We start from the raw sequence: 20,207 nt of genomic DNA on the forward strand, positions 1-20,207 counted from the left end.
CATGTGTCAGATGGCTTGAGTCCATTTAATAATCTCGAGACAAACCCGTGGATATTAACCGGTGGAAAATACAGCAGAAGTGAATTTTGGAGATTCTCCTGCATGTCGCCTTTTGAAGGATAAACACTGAATCAAGAGTTGGCGCTGGATGGGTTTTTATTTTCTTGTTCACTCGTCTGGTTTTCTGATATCAAGCGTCTCACGGCCACATCACGCGGTGTGAAACATCCTCAGTATTTCTGGATTTTATTGTGACACCTGTGACTTAAGGTAAGCGCTCACCTTCTGCGTTTTGATCTAAATGCAAGCCCTTTTTTCTTGTCTACAATGTCAGGAGGATAAGAATATTTGAAAGAGGAGCAGAAACTTAATAATGCTTTTTATATTCGATGATTAATGCGTGTGCAGATGTAAACCAGTTTATGCCAATATTGTGATCTTACAGAAACAGGTCTGGCAAAATAATGATTTAAAAACATGGTGTAATTTAACACATGAGCAGCGCAATGATTTTTTGGCTATATTTCACTAACTCCGACAGTGATTGATGCGCGTTATTTAAAGATATTTAAAGATCATCTTAATTGAGAAATCAATAAGTCACTCTTTTTCTATTAATTTTCTCTCTCTCTCTCTTTTGGGGGAGTGAGCATCGTTTAAACGGACTGAGCATCTGACCTTCTGTAAAATCATCTGACACAAAGAAACATATTTATCATCGTCATCTTCACTAATAATGCATTCGAAATGATCATTTCTGTCCTGCCTTCGTCGCCTTTGTTATGCTGCGGCTGAAGTGAGCAGATTCTTCATTTCTGGGTTTTAAATGCTTCGATTTAAAGACCTCGTTACAGAGCCAATTAAGTCAGACTTCACGGTCTGCTGCGCGCTGGAGCTCAGAGGTGCGTCTGGAGAACAAGCACCGGACCGAGTTATATAGGTCGGGGTATTTTCGGAACTTACTTACAATTCTTTTCGTTGTTTCTTAAGTGTGTTGCTTATTTCTCGCGCTTTGGATGTGCTGCTGCTCTATCAGAGCGCATTTCTGAACATGACAGAACACAAATGATCCTTGAGACGGGGAGTGAATTACTGCCATTTCAGAAGGAAATCACAGATGCGTGAAATTATGCTGGAGATTCCTTGAAAACAAAAACGCTTGCTTTTATTTTTATAAGTAGTATTTTAGATACAGGACGGTATTATTTAGTATTATTTGTGCCATTACTTTGTTTTGTCCTAATTCCCCATATTTTCCGTTTAGTGTGGGTTTTTTTTCTTCTTCAGTCTGAAAGCTGTGAGGTGTTTCTCCTGGACTGATGGCGTCTTCTGCACCTTCTTCCTCGGCTCCTGATATGGACCCAAACACGGCTAATTTACGACAACCTGCCACAAGTAGGTCTCTCTGGATAACGCGTTTTTCATTTGGCTTGTTTACTCCGTGGGGTGGCGATGTTCATCACTGCCTTAAAAAACACAGCACCGTGTGAAATATCTATTAGCTGACAGAGACAGCTAGAGAGACAAATGATCAATTATCAGATAGATAGATAGATAGATAGATAGATAGATAGATAGATAGATAGATAGATAGATAGATAGATAGATAGATAGATAGATAGATAGATAGATAGATAGATAGATAGATAGATAGATAGATAGATGTTAAAACTGAAACTCCTAATTTAGGTTTTTGTCATAAAAATGTAAATTCTTCAATTTCAGGATGAAAGAGGAGGAATAGAAAGAGATCGATAAACAGAGACGATGTGTGCAGATGTGTAATGCTATTACTACTAATAATAATAATCTGTACGATTATTTTATCTCTTGTTCGTTTTTGGGATAATTTTAGTCTGAATGCAGATATGGAGATTGCAAATAAAATTATATTCTTAATTTTACTCTCAAAAAAGAGCATCCTGCTTCTGCCTAATTACGTGTTGCAGTTAATTATGGTACCGATCTGATAACAATAGCCCTGCTTTTTGCTACGTTTTTATGGCAGCTTAAATAAAAGCAATCAGCCATCTTCTGCTCTCAACAGTCCCACCTTAATAGCGTAATTACCAAAATTACCCACCATCACGGTCCAATTCACAGTTTCCTTTGTAGATGTGCTTAAAATGCCCGAGTCAGGATTTTTTTTAAAAAATGCATAAAAGAAACGGATTTAATCTGATTTGATCGGGTTTAATAAACCTTAGTGTGCCTTTTGTGTATATATATATATAAAAATAAATAAATAAAATAATTTAAAACGTCATGCACAAAAATAAACAATGCAATAATATTACGACGTTATATGTTAGGCTGTACATTTTATGTTAGATAAATTTTGTTATTAATCCATGTTGTTAAGAGAATTGTATGTTGTGTTGTTTTATTGTGTGTGTGTGTGTGTGTATACTGCGTGTTTTGCCATTATCTCCCTGCCAAGCTCTATCTCACGCTCACTGACCTGAGGGGCGCGCGCTGTCTCTGCCTCGTGCTGACAGCGCGCGCCCGGGGCAGATATAACTAGATCTGCCTCCAGACACAACCCACCCCGGAGGATGAGATCAGTTCATATCAAACTATTGATAATTGGCCTAATAACAAATCTGCTTCGTTTCCTTTTCTATGCACATGTCATGCAAACACACTAGGCTATATTGTTTATATAAAAATGCAAGCTCAAAATATTGTTATATTGAATATTGTTGTCCATGCTATTCAGTATATGCGAATGCTTAATGTTGTGAGTGTGTGTGCATTTTTTGTTTCATTGGCATCTGTCTGGTCACTAATGCTGGAGGTCATCCGTGGTACTTTTACTCTGGTCTCGCTGTATGTCGGCTGGCAAGTCAAACACAAGCGTCTCACTCAATTAATTCCGAGACCTCATTTCATGCCCGCTTATTTTAAACCGCCTCTTTGCCGGATGTGTGCCACCATCTATTAGCTGCCTGCCTCTCTGATAGCCTCTATTGATTCATTTAACAAAAAAAACCCTGAAATAGACACAGAAGAAGAAGAAAAACGCCACAGAGCCGGCAAAGACCCAAATCTGTTGCGCACATTCATTGCCTTATGCGTCAATGCATGCTGACCCTGCTTTATTAGGCTCACACATCCTCACCCATAGCATAAAAAATACAATGAAATATGGGATGTTGAACAGCTCTCCAAACGTCTCTTTTTAGCCGGCGACGCGTGGTACGGGGTTGCACACGGATGCACGAGGAAACTGGGCATGAAGATCTGTGGTAAGTTTCAGCCAACATCATTTCAGTCAGTGGGGTCACTCAAGGTGCCAAAACTAAAGGCACCTTTATCCATGCTGTTGTTGCTCTGTTGACCCAGGTGTGAATACATTTGTGCCCTAGATAGGGAGCAAGTGACTGTCATTGCGTGTTTCCATCACACCAAAGGGCAACGAGCTCATATTTACCCTGTAGGCTACTGTGTGAACAGGGTCTGAGTCTTTTGTTCCCCCATATCACCCCTTGTTCACTCGCATTATTATTTTCCGGACAAAGGAATAGAAATCAGCCAGAAAGGAGAGGCTTCCGCCAGCAAGAGAAGAGAAAAATAGCCCAGAGAGTGCCGTGAATGGTCAGGGTCCGAATGGAAATATTCTCTCACGGTCAGTTAGATAGGTTTTCGTAACTGGATTTATTCTACAGTGAAACTCTATATATCAGGAGAAAAAAGGGCTGCCGGTGTTGCTCTCTAGTCTATTAGTTTCCTAGTGGGTGGTTCTCTGTCTCTCTCTCTCTCTCTCTCAACTCGTCTTTTTACGCCACGCTGCTTTTTATAGCCTGCTAAAAGATGTGAAGAGGATTGGGTGTTTTTAAGATGATGACGTCTGGGAGGATGTGGCCATTGCTCCTGGTGAACTTTAAGTCGTTTCATTCTCGTATCGCAATCCTCTGGATTTAATTTCGCCTTCATTTTAAAAAATGAACATGTAATAATAATTATTGCAAAAACCATGATTAATAATAAAATGCATATGCTACAGCCTACAGGAAAACACAAACAAAATGAAAACTTAAATGATCATTGTGTCAGTAAAATTATTTCGTACAGGGATAAATGGAACGTGCGCGAATGCATAAGTGGAAAAAACTATAAATAAAAAAAATAAAAAAAATACAATTTCTTTATGCATTAATTTCTTTATGTGTTTATTTTTGTTTCTTTCTTTGGAGAGAGCTCATGCAGAAATATATTTTGATTAAATTTACAGAAACATATCAGAATGTGTGTTTTATTTGAATTGCATGCACAATAAACATGTTGAACGTGCTTGTGAAGACCAGAAAGCCTTTGGTCTTTAGCTTGAGAGAAAACAGAAAAATCCATTTTGATAGCCGAAATAAAATCGTGTCGCCTATTGATGTTCAGCGCATCGCCAAAGATTTACGGCATCGAATAGTCATTAGCTCTTATCAGAACCGAGCCTGAATGAGAGAGATGGGCTGCACGGTGGGCAGAGGGGGTCTGTTTTCTCTGATAATATTGTGTGATAGTCCTGCTCAAAATGAGAGAGATAACCGGGTCCTCGTGACCGAAAGACGGATGCTCTAAGGAAATATGCTGTTAAATATTGAGAAATATTCTTTATAATCTTACCAACCATCTGTGACCCATGTTTTATAATATTTAGTGGCTCTAAGCAGCTCTCCATAAATAAAACCAGTCAGTACAAAATGTAGCCTATGAATTATGATTGAAAAAATATACATATTTTGTATTGCTATGGTGTTTATCTCTTTCACATTTAAAAATAAAGGTTCCAAATCGGGTTTTAATTAACCATTTTGGGTTCCCCAAAGAACCTTTCAGTGATCAGTTCTTAAAAGAACCATTTTTGGAATGCGAAGTATATTTTAAAACTCTAAAGAACGTTTTATCCATTATAAAGAACCTTTAATGGATTCTTGAAGGTTCCTCATGGAACCATCGATACCAGTAAAGAACCTTTCATTTTAATTTAATTATAATTGGGTCTTTAAGCTTTGTCCATGATCAGGTAAGATGCTGCAATGAAGCATCCTCGATAGATGGGAGCTTCGGTGTATTGAATGAGCCTGTCGGCAGTTAATGGCATGGATCATCTAGTCAGTCAAGCGGAATCTGTGAAGGATGACAGACCCAGACTCATCCGTGTTTCAACAGTGTTTCATGATCCAAAAAACACACACCCTGCATGTCCTCTGATGTCATGGCTACAGTAACACCTCTGAACCTCCAGCAATCTATAAACAGGCTTGCGCTGTCCTACTAAAACTCCAACCACTGGAATCAGCCTTAGGTATAAATATCAGAGAGCAAGCTGCTGTTTATGTTAAAGCAACTGGTTGGAGATACAACTTTTTTTCCTCTAGCATCCAGAATCAAGGCTGAGGATATGTTTTGCAATTCTTCCCCGTGTTGTAATGATGCAGGTTTCCTGCAGAAGAACAACAGTCTGGATGAGAAGAGTCGGATGGTGGGCTCCTTCAAGGAGAGCGCGAAGAACCAGATGTCTTGTGACAACAGCGAGCGCTTCACGCGCGCAGAGACAGACTTCTCCAACCTGTTCGCTCGAGGTAACGACTAACCTCATTCTGAATCATGTTTCAGAAAATGTTTTAATTGGTCAAACATTTAGAAGACTATGACAAGTTATGTCAAATAAAATGTAATCATTTACTGCATGTGTTTCATATGTTACCTCAACTAAGATTTATTATTTGGGCATAAGAAATTGCTGTAAAATATGCTGGCTCACTCCATTCCAGATCTACTGCCTGCTAAAAATGGCGAGGAACAAACCATCCAGTTTCTTCTCGAGGTGGTGGAGATCCTCACTAATTATGTGCGCAAGACCTTCGACAGATCCACCAAAGTGCTGGATTTCCATCACCCTCACCAGCTCCTAGAGGGGATGGAGGGCTTCAACCTGGAGCTGTCTGACCAGCCAGAGTCGCTGGAGCAGATCCTGGTGGACTGCAGAGACACGCTCAAGTATGGAGTCAGAACAGGTACAGGCCTGTGGAGCAATAACCACAGCGTCCAATCATCACATACACCCGGCATGAGTCAGCATAAGTCAAGCTTTAACTTTAATTCATATAATTTACAGCTGACAACAGAGATATGAGCTGATTATGATATACTAAATGATGATTCATGATAGGTTCCTCCTGTTTATTCACATAAGTTATATCTTGGTCATTTGAAAGGAGCAGTTTTGGATATTACTATGTTAACAGTTGAGGAATTTAAATTCAATGTGTTTTCAAATGAGTTTTACTTGCTTTTTTAAAAATGTACAGGCAATATATGAATGGAAATGGAGAAAGCTAATGAAATATAATAACCACATATTATATTTACTGATATTTACTGTCTAATGCAATAAAATGCATTTTTAAGTGTCCAAATATTTTGGAGCAACTATAACCCATATCACTGTTTTTATATACAGTACCGTGCAAATTATTATTATTATTATTTTTAAGAATTATTCAGCAGGGATGCATTAGATTGATCAAAAGTGACAGTAAAGACATTTATTAAATTTTTATTTCAAATAAATGTTGTTCTTTTGAACTTTCTAACAAAGAATCCAAATCTAAAAATGTATCATGGTTTCCACAAAAAAATATTATTAACATAATAATAAAATAAATAAACTATATATATATATATAGCAACTGTTTTTCCATATCAATAATAATGAGACATTTTTCTTGAGCATCAAGCATATTAGAATGATTTCTGCAGAATCATGTGACGCTGAAGACTGGGGTAATGATGCTAATAATTTAGCTTTGTATCACAGGAATAAATTATGTTTTAAAATATATTACAAGAGAAAGCAGTTATATTAAGTGGTAAAAATATTTCACAATATTACCGTATTTTTGGATCAAATATACGCAGCCTTGGTGAGCATAGGAGATTTTTTTTTCAAAAACACTAAAAAATCCTACTGACCTCAAACTTTTCAACAACAGTCTTCTGGTCTGGTTGATTCATTGTATGATATTAAAGAGTACGTATTTGCAATTTGTGTTTATAGTTCCTGTAAAATGTCTTCTTCTAGGTCATCCTAGATTCTTCAATCAGCTTTCATCTGGTCTGGACATCATCGGTCTGGCTGGAGAATGGCTCACCTCTACTGCCAACACTAACATGTGAGTTACTCGAACCCACCGATCTCCTGTCCTCTCCCGTCCTCTTGCTGGGGTCATTCGGCAATAACAGCATGTTGTCTGTGTTATGTATATAAGTATTTCCGTTGCTCTGAGGTTATGTAAAGGGCTTGTTTGAACGCTATGGCTCGTGTCAAGGCTGTATCGAGTGATGTGTCTGAATGCTGTAGCCACCCCGCTGCCCTCCAGGCCTGTGAGATTGCATATTGATCAGCCCATAGAGTTACACATTTCACTGCTGATATAAAGAGCAAATTGAACGGAGCTGTTCTATTGGGCATTTCTGTCTGATGAGTTGCTCATGCGATTTGCAAAGAAACGATAGTATAGATGGCACTGACACATTGAATATTTTTGTTCCCATTTAAAACAAAAAGGCATCTGGGGCTGGTTGTCACATATTTTCTCCAGGGAATATTTTTTATTTTTTAATGGCATTTTCTGTATCGACTCAATCCTTCAAATCTAAAATATTCATAATGTTAATGATAAAATATAATTAATATCAATTATATATTCATTTCTGTATTCATTTTAAAATTATAATAATTATATGTGGTATTTTGTCTTTTTTAGTAGTTCTTATTTACTTTATATAATCTTTTTCAGTATTAGTTTGAGTTATTTTAGCACATTGAGTTAAAATAAATAAAAATGAGAAACTGTGAATTAAATAGATTTTTAAATAAAAAAATAATTTTTATTTCGAGTAACAAAATGTTCTTTTATGGTTTTAGTTTTAATTTAAATTTTAGTCAACTAAACCCTGGCTTGTGCTGAGATTTGATTCATCATGTGTCTTTCTCTTTACCACCTATGCTGTTATGTTTTTAGTTAATATACTAACCTACTTGGTATATTAACTTTATATCAGTTTTTTTTTTTTACTGTAAATTAAATCCATAAAACCCTAAAATGTTGCTACCATAGTTATTTGGTATAGTTCTGGCCATTTATTTCTTTACCATAAATTTTACTTCTTTTTTTTTAACTTTGTTCCTTATATACAATAAATCACCCAAATTATTACTAGAAAGAACAAGCATTTGTGCAGCTGGACATTTGGAATCAAAATCCGGTACTTAATAAGCCATACCCGTTCCCCAGGTGAAAACTAGCCCCTTCTACAACTATACAACAGAAGCTGATGGGTTTTTTCATGAATCGTATGCTGCTGCTGTTAGTGCAGCACTGAGGAGTCTTACAGCACTAAAGCACAGAATGGACTTGTACCAATCTATTTAACAGCCCATTGATTGCGTGTGACTGTGGGCTGGTAGGAAGTGTGTGCCAGCTGGGACCAGCCAGTCGAAGAGCGTGTCCCTGCGGGCCGAGCAGTCTGGCCATCGCATTTTACCCCCGGAGGCAATTTTGATCTCAGAGGACCAAGCACTTCATTACAGCTGTCTTTCTTAATATAAATAGAGAGCTTCTTATAATAGAAGTCAGTTAAGATGAAAAAGCCTTATTAAATTGCCATAACTATGAACAATGGGTTTTGGCAAAAGGGAATTACTTTGATTAATATCCTCTTAAGCTATGTTATTACCACATATGTAGAGGAACAGCAGAGCCAAAAACATTAAAGTATCAAAGTTTTTACATCCATATCATATTTGCACACTTGCATTTCTGTAGTGCTTGTTTCTCAATAGTGTGACATCGAATATTCATAGGCTCTGTTCCATTGTGAGCTGCCTACATAGGCAGTATTTTAAGGCATCATAATTGCATTCCAACATGAAATATGTTTGAATAGATCAGCATTAATGTTGCTCTAAGATACCCCCATTTTGGACTAAAAATGTGAGGCTGCTTTCAAGGTCATGTGTGAACCTCGTACCTCCAAGTCGGGCAAAAATTGCCTAAACAAAACAAAATAATTATATTATTTTAAAAAAAGAATCATCTGTATTATATAATCAATATACAATACTATTTGGCAATTATTTTTACAACTTAATTTCACCATTAAAGATGATACAGTACATTTGTTATCTTATACTTAATTACTATAAATAAAGAGAGGAATATTCTTAATCTTATTTTAAAATATGCATCTTCTTTTCTCTTATATACCAAGAAAAGTCAGAAAATCTAGTCAGTGTCTGACCATCAGCATGTGGTGTCAAGCAAAAAATATTATTTAAATATTATTATTTAGTTTTTTAAATTTTTTTGTGTGTGTTAGAATGTTATTTTTCTTTTAGCCAAACTGAACGAACCAGCTTTAACCATAATTTTCTGTTAGACCAATACAAAATAAAGACCTTGTTTCATTTTTTCGGTTGCTTATACATGGTTTTACAGCTATATGTTTGTGTTACATACAGAAAATCACCAAAACTGAGTATTAAACTTGCTTTCCCCTCACTGATCTTTATATATAGCTAATAATATCCATCTTTTAGATCAGTGTTTCTGCCATGTTTCATATCACTTCACTCCTTTAAACGTCACAACTCAACAAGTCGTGTATCATCTACAATTCAAAGCTTCCCTTTGAATTTGACTTTACTTGGTCATTTATTTACTTGGAACTCATAATTACAATATTTCCGACACCACTTTGAAGGGCGCATATAAAAAGATATTCCCAGAGAGCAGTGTGATAAGTTCAGTGTAATATGGCGGACACTTCTATAATTGTTGCCTATTTCACCCTATATATGTGTATGTTTGCAATGTATTTTCATGCCATTAGATTAGTATAATATGTGTTTTTTGCATTTGTTTGATGCACACAGTCACCACAATTTTCATTTTGCACATGCAGTGGATACTAAGGTTTCAGAACAGCTTGTAGTGTTTTCTCAAGTGCCTCAAGTGCTGCTGACATTTGAGAAGCCAAGAGGCGATCGATGTGTTGGACGGTTTTTCTGTATTAAACCTTGAATTTTGCCCTTTCTTCATATCTCAGCTGTAAAGCACCAATATGAGGTTAAAAAGCACTATATTTGTATCTGAAGGCGGATGGAGCCAGGCTGGCTCTTGTGCATGAAGTACTAATGGCAGAGGTGTGTTAGTACAGCAGATGAGAGTGTGGGAGTCTATCTGGGAGGAGGATGTTGATTAGTGCTTCACTCTGACGCTGACGTATTTTCAGAATCTCAGGCTAAACGTTTCTCCATCTCTCCCACACGATGCCATCGTCTTGCTCCAGGGATGAAGCTGTTCTGTTGGCCTCCCACCGCTCTGTGTCCCATTTTGAAGGATTTCACCTGCAATGTTTAAAACCTTTCATTTCGTCACTGCTGAGAGTGTCGCTTCTGCTGTTGCCACCTTCACACACACACACACACACGCGCACACACGCTATAGAAAGGGCTTTGTGAGAAGAGAAAGGGGAGTGTCCTCGTGTCTGTGATTCCGTGAATGGATGGGATGCAAATGCTGCTTATTCTGTCATTATTCACCGTGACTAATTTAGACCCATTATTTCTCATCAACAGTGACACACACTGACCGGCAGCTAATGGACTGACACACACACACACACACACACACAACTACCCCAACACCCTCAAAATAGCTTCACATAAAAGACAAGAAGAGAAATTTTAGTCATATTTCCAGCTAGTTGCTGCATTGTAAGGTGGTTGTGTATGTTTCTACAGTGTTGCTAGGTGGTTGCCAAGGTGTTTAGGGGTGGATGATAGGGCTCTTTATCTCTTTGACAAATGATTTTCAATGGTTGATGAAGATATTGATATGGCAATAAAATTCTGATCATATTTAATGCATAATACACTCTTAAAAATAAAGGTGCTTCACGATGCCATAGAAGAACCTTTTTGTCTAAATGGTTCCACAAAGAACCTTTAACATCTGAAGAACCTTTCTGTTTCACAAAAGCTTCTTTGTGGTGAAATAAGGTTCTTCAGATTATAAAAAGGTATGGTTCTTTAAAGAACCTTTGACTGAATGGTTCTTTGTGGAACCAAAAATGGTTCTTCTATGGCATTGCTTGAAGAACCTTTTGAAGCACTTTTATTTTTAAGAGTGTACAGTAAATAGAATGTAAAATACACAATATTTACTCATAATTGAATTTTGTATTACAGTGCAAATAAAAAAAAAATAATAATTTTAAAGCATTTTAATTTCATAATATAGGTGAGCATATAAACGGTCCCAATATGCATTGTGCAGTCAGGCAGATATTAAATTTCCTGTTGGTTTCTCCTCCATTGTAGGCTATATGAAAATGTAATTTGTCAAATCCAACACGTGTTATAGGCCTGCGCAAGAAACATTGTTCTATTTATACGACATCATGACAGCTGGAATCATGTTTTCGCTGCGTGTTATTAATGATTCCCCGTTATTTTACTGTCTCAAATCTTTGTTCCTTTTTTGTGACGGAGCTGAACAGTGAGTCTGCCCAGGGCTGTTCCGTGTCCTAGTTGTGTTCCATCACACGTTCATCCACTTTCGTCCATCATTTCTGTGAATGAGATGGATTTGTGCTGAAGCGTGGTCTTATCTCGCGCGCGCAGCCGTCCCCTCATTTGTGCGCTGCCTGTCCCCCTTCAGGCTGAACTCCTTCAGATAGCCATCAGAGTACTGACTCCCTTCATTAAAACAGCCTGAAATGAGCCCTTATCTAGTCTATCACATCCGTCTTTTAATTAGCGATATTCAAAGCAGCCGAGAGGGACACAATGTCTCTGATGAAACAGTATGTGATGTCTGAAGGAACTGTGATTCTCTGAAGCAGTTGTTGCCAGATTTTGACAATTTGCAGAAGTGGAACATTAATAGACTGTTGATTTAATAGCATAAATACAAACCTCATAGCCATGCCCAAATTTTCAATTTTCAGACCAAAATCGAAGTAAGGTTAAATAAATAAAAGAAATAAAGAAATAAATAATAATTTGTATCCACCTTATTTTGCTCGGTGAAATTAAGCTACAGTTTTGGTTAAGGCTAGAAGGGATACAGCTGCGGCTACTGCATGCGCTCATCAATAGTCCTATAGCGTCATTTTTGTCTCACAACAATAACTGTTTTTGCATTATTATAAGGGGTAGGTTTAGGGTCGGGGTAGGTGTAGACGTTAATAACCCTGCTGAAAAAAAACAACAGACACCATTACAAAATGTGTAATGGTTGTACTGGTTCGCCTATAATGGGACTTGTAGGCTATTGGTTTTAATGGAAACTGTTATGGACCCTGTGGGTTTCTACTGCTAATTAGCCGTCTTGGGTTGTTAAAACCAATAAGTCCTAAAGGAATAGGTCCCAAAACAAACACAAAAAATTTTTAATAATAGCTAATTTATTGGCTGTAGCTTTATCCCTTATAGCCACAACCCTATATGTTTTTTTGGTGAATGTGCGACACTTCCGATTCATTAGCTGCAGTAGGCTATAAGTAAATATTAATTAAGTATCCAAACTAAAAGTGCAGAAGTATTTCCCTGTTGAAAAAAAACTGCATATGCTGGTTAGGTATTGGTTTTGAAGCATGGCTGCTGCTTTGAGCTGGTGGTCCTTTCCTGGTCATGAGCTGGTTTTAGCTGGTTCGTAGCTGGTCATGAGCTGATTTGAGCTGGTTCTTAGTTGGTCATGAGCTGGTTTAAGCTGGTTCTTAGCTGGTCATGAGCTGGTTTGAGCTGGTTTGAGCTGGTCATGAGCTGGTTTGAGCTGGTTCTTAGCTGGTCATGTGCTGGTCCTAAACTGGTCCTAAGCAACTAGCTCCTGCTCAGGACTAGCTTAGGACCAGCACATGACCAGCTTAAACCAGCTCAAACCAGCAGCCATGCTTCAAAACATAGGCTACCATGCTGGATATTTCAACAGGGTTGTGCTACAAATCAGTGTGTTAACTAATACGATAATAAATTAAAATAATATGAAAAGAAATAGCTACCAATTTGCAATATTTAGAAGCGTAACGTGCTGTTTTTGTACAGTTAAAGTAACTGAAAGCCAGTAACACCGGAAGTCTCACACATACAAGTTACAAATGACCCACTGATAGCCTAGGTTAAAAATAAGGTGGATATAAGAACTAAACATCTATTTTCTGCACTGGAAAAGATGAGTTTTCGATGGTGTAAATAAGGGCTTACTGGAGTACGTTTTACAAGAAAATACCATTTCAGTCTTTCTGCTTCATGTGACTAAATCTGGTCTTCCTGTGTGTTGATCAGGTTCACATATGAAATCGCTCCTGTGTTTGTTCTGATGGAGCAGCTGACCCTCAAGAAGATGAGAGAGATCATTGGGTGGCCTAATGGTGATGGCGATGGACTCTTCTCACCAGGTAAACTGGTCCATAACACACTGAATGATGAAATACCGCCATTACAAACGTAACCCAAAAGACATAGCCTAATAAATATACATACAATTAGGGGATGAGGAAATTATGACATTTTCGTGTTGGCTGAACTATTCCTTTGGCTAACACATTTTATTTTGGTGCTGTACTGAGATGAATCTGTTCACAGGTGGTGCCATATCAAACATGTACAGTGTGATGGTTGCGCGGTATAAGTATTTCCCTGAAGTCAAAACCAAAGGCATGTCTGCAGCACCACGGCTGGTGCTTTTCACTTCTGAACATGTAAGTACTCACTTTCACTGCAGTTAAGCAGAGGATTTGTCTCCCTCTAGGGGTCACATATTACACAGACCTGAATCTTGAAAAAAAAAAAAAGTAAAAATATATTTGGTATATTATATATTACATCTGATAAGGATATATCAGCTTTAATGCACTTACTAAAATAACAAAAGCAGTCAAAAGTTTTATTCAAAAACAAATATTCAAAATGTATAATTTATCTTACAATCGGCAAAAGACTATAAAAAAATGCATTCAAATATTCAATGTAAGGTCAAAGAACTTTGCAAAATAAGTTTTTTTTTCACAAAATCTGCATTTTTATGTCGCTGTCTAAAACACCCACATGTGTAGCAGAAAACATCTGGCTCATGTTTGCATTTTCTTCTGTCACTGGCCATAATTATAACCTTGAAAATCATGTGAAAATCAGCTGAGATTTTTTTAAATGGTTGTAACCTGGCTCAGAGGAAGATATGACTTATGTCTTAGTGACACTTTTTAAAGGATGTACAAAACTTCACCTTACAAATGATCATAGAAAGCAAATATGCTACGAAATGTGTGGCTTACTTGTGCAAAACAAGCATATTTTTGGAATCAGAAACCCAAAATTAGCACCAAAAACAAGTATTTACATTTCAATCAACAAATCTGTTGCATACATTTTATGCTATTTGGCCATTTGATTAATTGGCAGCTCAACTGTTTGTTTTTTGCAGAGTCATTATTCAATCAAAAAGGCAGGAGCAGTGCTGGGATTTGGCAAAGAAAACGTAATTCTCCTGAAGACAGATGAGAGGTATCATCTTTTGAGCACTATGTTACTTTCTTTCAAAGCTCATGTTTTATTTGCGAGAGTCCCTCCCACTTACACCTAATTGGCTGTCTTGTTTCAGGGGGCGTGTCATACCTGCTGACTTAGAGGCCAAGATCATTGATGCCAAACAGAAGGTAAGTAGATGCTCAGACTCACTGCGCTGTTCTGTGTTGCTGAGACAAGTGAGTGAGAGTATTTAACCTCAGTGCCTGGAGAGTTCAGTGGATCAATACTGAAGCAGGTATTCTCAAGCTGATGGATGATTTGACCTTTAAGTACAAATTCTAAGTCTCTCTGTTAATAAATTGGGAACTTGCTGTTAGGGCACTATCTTTAGGCCATGTACTGTACTATCAGCAGTGGATGTAATTTTGAATGTTTATTTTAGGGTTACGTGCCACTGTTTGTGAACGCAACAGCTGGAACCACAGTATACGGAGCATTCGATCCCATCAACGACATTGCCGACATCTGTGAGAAGTACAACCTGTGGTTACATGTGGATGTAAGTTTGATTCAAATATATACATGCATTTCCAATTAGAGCTTTCAGAATTCGCTGAAATGGTAACTACATAGATGAATATAATAAATGGAGCGTTGATTAAATTAATTAATACATCTTAAATCATTCAGTCAATGGTGTTTGTACATGTATAGGGTGCTTGGGGTGGAGGACTGCTGATGTCCAGGAAACACCGTCACAAGTTAAGCGGCATTGAGAGGTATGTAAAAATCACACGAGATGAGGTGCTAAAATGACTGTATATCAAAATAAAGGTGCAGTGTGACCTGAAAACCCACATGTCTGTTTCAGAGCAAACTCAGTCACATGGAACCCTCATAAGATGATGGGTGTACCACTGCAATGCTCAGCCATCCTGGTTAGAGAAAAGGTGAGACAGTAAACAGTCAAACGACATAAACAGTCAGGATTTATCACAGACTTGGGCCCCATTTATATTTGGAATGAACATTTGCCTCGGAAAAGCCCATCTATATACATTACTGTTTGGGGTCAGTAAGATTTTTTTTAAAGAAATTATTACTTTTATTCAGCAAGGACACATAAAATTGACCAGAAGTGACAATAAAGACATTTATTTCTATTTAAAATCAGTGCTGTTCCTTTGAAGTTTCTATTCATCAAAAATCAGTTTTTCAAAAAAAATCAGTAGCACACCTGTTTTCAGCATTGATAATAATCAGAAATATTTCTTGAGCAGTAAATCAGTATAGAATGATTTCTGAAGGATCATGTGACACTGAAGCCTGGAGTAATGATGCTGAAAATTCAGCTTTGATCACAGGAATAAATGATGGCATTTAATATATATATATAATATATAGTTTTTTAAAATGGTAATATTTCTCAATGTTGTTCTTACTGTACTTTTGATCAAATAAATACAGCCTTAGTGAGCAGAAGACACTTCTTTCAAAAACATAAAAAAAATCCTGTACAAGTCTAAAGAAGATCAAAGATCTTGGATATGCAGATGCAGATTTGGATAAATGTGTCTGCTAAATGAATTCAAGTCAATTCAAATGCATTTAAAGTTTAGTTATACAGTTACTGATCACAGGAGATGTGTTTCTGTTGCAGGGCATTCTGCAGGGATGCAACTCCATGTGCGCTGGATACCTCTTCCAACCAGACAAACAGTACGATGTGAACTACGACACCGGCGACAAGGCCATCCAGTGTGGCAGACATGTAGACATCTTCAAATTCTGGCTCATGTGGAAGGCCAAGGTGGGTCACAACAGCTGCTGTTATGCCATGTCAAATCAATTAATATACTGTATATAGTGCTATTCACAATACACATTGCTTCAAAAACAGCTTCACAGAAAATGATGATGAAGTATCGTAATATCTTCATGCCTTATAGATGCATTTAGCAGATTAGAGCGGGGCGATGATATAGTTTACATTTTGTAACAAAATAAACAATCAAGCAGGTATTTGCAAGTATATATGAGTATATGAGACATACTTATAAGTGCAACTTTAAATAGAGAGCTGGGTGATACATTTTGCAGCAAAATAAAAAAATGTAGGTAGTATATACTATATATTGCTTTATACTGTATATATGCAAAGAAAGTTGGATATAATATCTGCAATAATAGTTTACATTTTTGCAACAATATAAACAATCACAAAGCCAAGATTTGCTATACAGTGTATTTATTTCTATATATTATATTATACATTATGTATAATAGGTAAAGTGGTATATATCCACTGTATTCCCACATTTTAGAATAAAAACAATTATGTGGCTATAGCAATGAGTATTGTGCTGAGAAACACACATTATTATTCTGACTGGTGAATTTTATCCGTGCAGGGCACAATTGGGTTTGAGCAGCATATTGACAGATGTCTGGAGCTTTCTGAATATCTCTACAATAAAATCAAGAACCGTGAGGGATATGAAATGGTCTTTGAGGGCCAGGTTTGTATCAGGCACATGCATACTTAAGTATAGATTGAAAAAACTGCTTACCTAATACTGAATGTAATGACTTTTCTTATTGCTTGCTTTTGTTCTCTGCAGCCCCAGCACACAAATGTTTGCTTCTGGTATATTCCACCAAGCTTGCGTGGCATGCCACATGGAGACGAACGAAGAGAGAAACTACACAGGGTACTTCATCACATTTCAATTACATAAAAAAGAGAATAACAAGCACACAAACTGGTAGTGATCAAAACAAATTTGACAAATCTTGCTTCGAATCAGTGGTTTTGAAGCTTTTATCAAAGAGTCATGTGATTTCAACAGATGAGGCTACGTTACGAAATACTCTTTGAACAAGGATTTCATTTTGGGTTCCCCAAATAAACTTTAAACTCAGAACAGAGTTCAGTCAAAAATACTCACCCTCAAGCTATTCAAGATGTATGAGTTTGTTTCTTTATTGGAACAGATTTGGAGAAATGTGGCATTGCATCACTTGATCAGCAATGGATGCTCTGCAGTGAATGGGTGCCGTCAGAATGAGAGTCCAAACAGCTGATAATAACATCACAATAATCCACACCACTCCAGTCCATCAACTAATGTCTTATGAAGTGAAAAGCTGCATGTTTGTAAGAAACAAATCAATAGTTCTGGCTAAAATATGAGTCTATAATCCATAATAACACTTGTGAAAAATAATTTCATCTGAATCAGGAGAGAAATGTGCACAGATCAAGACAACAAGACATCGACTTTTTCATTAGGATGGATTATGGACTTGTGCTTTAAAGTTAAGTTTAAAGTTAAAACAAGACATTAATTAATGGACTGGAGTCATGTGGATTGCTTGTGGATGTTTTGATCAGCTGTTTGGACTCATTCTGACGGCACCCATTCACTGCAGAGGATCCACTGGTGAGCAAGTGTTGAATGCTACATTTCTCCAAATCTGTTCAGATGAAGAAACAAACTCTTGAATGGCCTGAGGATAAGGAAATTGTCAGCAAATTTTAATTTTTTGGTGAACTGTTACTTTAAAAGGACATTTTTTTCTTTGTGTGAAGAAAATTTGAAAAATCTAAAGAAGCTTTTTCACTACAAAGAACCTTTTTTGGAACAGAAAGATCCCTGGATGTTAAAGGATCTTCAAGGAAACATTAATGCCAATTAAGAACTTTTATTTTTAAGAGTATACGGTATATGCTGTTGACCTTGTGAACCCATGTTCTTTAATGGTATTTAATTATTTGTAGCTTACAAGTAATAACACTTTCATGAAAACATTTGCAATTAGTTTGTAGAGGATGTCATCATATTTACATATTTGGGTTGTCTTTTCATTCCATTTACACCGTTTTGAGTCAACTGAAACAATTAATAATTTTACAAAGAAAATTGGTTCAGCTGAGCTTCATTTCTCCCATCACTACAAACTTGTGTCATAAACTACGCTGTCTCCCCTGCAGGTGGCGCCGAAGATCAAAGCACTGATGATGGAGTGCGGCACAACTATGGTAGGATACCAACCACAGGGAGACAAGGTCAACTTCTTCCGAATGGTTGTCTCCAATCACGCCGTCACCAAGTCCGACATCGATTTCCTCATCGATGAGATCGAGAGGCTGGGTCACGACGTGTAACTAAGAGCAAAGACCTGCAGCTCTGTGTCTATATTCAAGGCTCGTGCATCTCGACAGGACGGTTGCCCGGCCTACACATTTAATGGCTATGTTTCAACGTCGTATTGTGGTCCAATATGTTCTGTCCTTCTTCTCAATGTCTTTAGATCTTTAACTCACAGATTACGTAGCCCGTATAGCTAAACGGTCACATTATAACAGTTTAAATCCATTGGGATCATGTGTAACAGTCGGTGCTTGGGTTTGTAAATACAATATAAAGACAAGCAAAGACGCACCACCCTTTTAATGAAACTCGAACCCCTTTCTGTGTAGTAGTGGGGTCTGTGTGTAAACCAGTGGTTGATCGTGTTGTGTTTCCTAAACTAACCTTGTAGTAGGTCATGTAAAGTGTTTAATCAACACCTTTGTGAGGTGAAACATAAGTATTCAATTTTCAGTTTGAAATGTACTGATATAAATCTATAAACAAAGACTTATTTCTATTGTGAGCCAACGGTGTTCAAAGGTATTTCTCTCATTCGTAACGGTTCTTCATTTGTATTTTAACACAAGTTATATATTATCAAACAAGTTTAGGCTAATGTTTTATGGTCCAGTAGTGTACTTGTGAGCCAAAGACAGAACTAGTGCCATGCATTTACAATATACTCAATATTCTTTGAAATAAGCAAGCGTATAAATTATAGTATAAATCTATACACATTTATTTACATATGAATATATTGTATATGTTTGTCGTTGAGGCCCTTAACTCTGTGCAATCAGTGCATTAGTGTTATAATGTTATCGTGTGTATCTTTGACTGAATGTTAGAAGCAATCCTATCAATTATATGAAGGTAGTTAGTTACCAGATGTATATTACTAATTATTGATATTCAACTCAGGCGATTATAGCATCATATTTTAAAAAAAAAAAAATAAAGAGAGAAAAGAAATAAGAGAAAATAAAGCAAAAAGCACAAACTTAGAAGGAAGGCTGGAAATGTCCTCAGGATGCTGGAAGATTGTGTTCATGTTCACACTTATTAAAAGTTTATTGCTATGCGGTATTTAGATTCAGCTGTTGTCTTTGGAACATGTGAAAGATGACTGTTTGTTCTCTATTTGTTCAAAGTGTTTTTGACAAATGCACAATAATCGTTTTCCTCTATTGCTGTAAATGGTTGACTGTACATGTTGAATGTGAGGAGGGCGATCTGGTCTCCTCAGTAAGGCTGGCACTTTAAAATGCAATCGCATTATATGTAAACTGTCATTAACACACGTACATGGCGCAATAAAAAGCTATTAAAGTATAAGAATGTTCTGTTAGTCATCTTTTTCAAATGTAAAAATCTCGCACCTTTATTTTAAAGCATTTAATAAACTTGCACTTCATACTGAGTTTGTTTGTGTTTTCTTTTATTTCATTCTTATTTTAAACCAGCTGCTCTCAGGCACTAGAAGCTATAAAGAAAATATTCAAATATTTCAAAATATACAGAAAAAAAAAGTGTATTTG

At 36.9% G+C, this 20,207-nt stretch overlaps 1 protein-coding gene across 2 annotated transcripts; it reads left to right on the top strand.

Annotated features, from left to right (window-relative positions):
• The first annotated feature begins 1 nt into the window (after position 1).
• gad1b (glutamate decarboxylase 1b) lies at positions 2–20,088 on the top strand. 2 transcript variants are annotated; one of them, XM_079377264.1, is made up of 17 exons: positions 2–270; positions 1,288–1,395; positions 3,186–3,248; positions 5,436–5,579; positions 5,772–6,014; positions 7,082–7,172; positions 13,352–13,464; positions 13,652–13,767; positions 14,490–14,569; positions 14,667–14,721; positions 14,976–15,092; positions 15,248–15,312; positions 15,405–15,483; positions 16,194–16,343; positions 16,945–17,052; positions 17,155–17,244; positions 18,528–20,088. In XM_079377264.1, exons 2-17 carry the CDS (start codon positions 1,320–1,322, stop codon positions 18,699–18,701), a joined length of 1,764 nt encoding a protein of 587 aa, XP_079233390.1. In that variant the 5' UTR covers positions 2–270; positions 1,288–1,319; the 3' UTR covers positions 18,702–20,088. The 2 variants fall into 2 exon arrangements, with proteins under 2 accessions (XP_079233390.1, XP_079233391.1); XM_079377265.1 differs by lacking the exon at positions 3,186–3,248.
• The last annotated feature ends 119 nt before the right edge of the window (positions 20,089–20,207 follow it).

This window comes from Barbus barbus (assembly GCF_936440315.1).
Source record: "Barbus barbus genome assembly, chromosome: 25".
In the NCBI taxonomy this organism is placed as follows: domain Eukaryota; kingdom Metazoa; phylum Chordata; class Actinopteri; order Cypriniformes; family Cyprinidae; genus Barbus; species Barbus barbus.

Excerpts from the sequence above, each read along its gene's own strand:
- gad1b (XM_079377264.1), top strand. The coding sequence starts at position 1,320 with ATGGCGTCTTCTGCACCTTCTTCCTCGGCTCCTGATATGGACCCAAAC. Across the intron at positions 3,249-5,435 it reads ACTGGGCATGAAGATCTGTG|GTTTCCTGCAGAAGAACAAC; the intron begins GTAAGTTTCAGC and ends GTAATGATGCAG. Across the intron at positions 15,313-15,404 it reads AAGTTAAGCGGCATTGAGAG|AGCAAACTCAGTCACATGGA; the intron begins GTATGTAAAAAT and ends TGTCTGTTTCAG.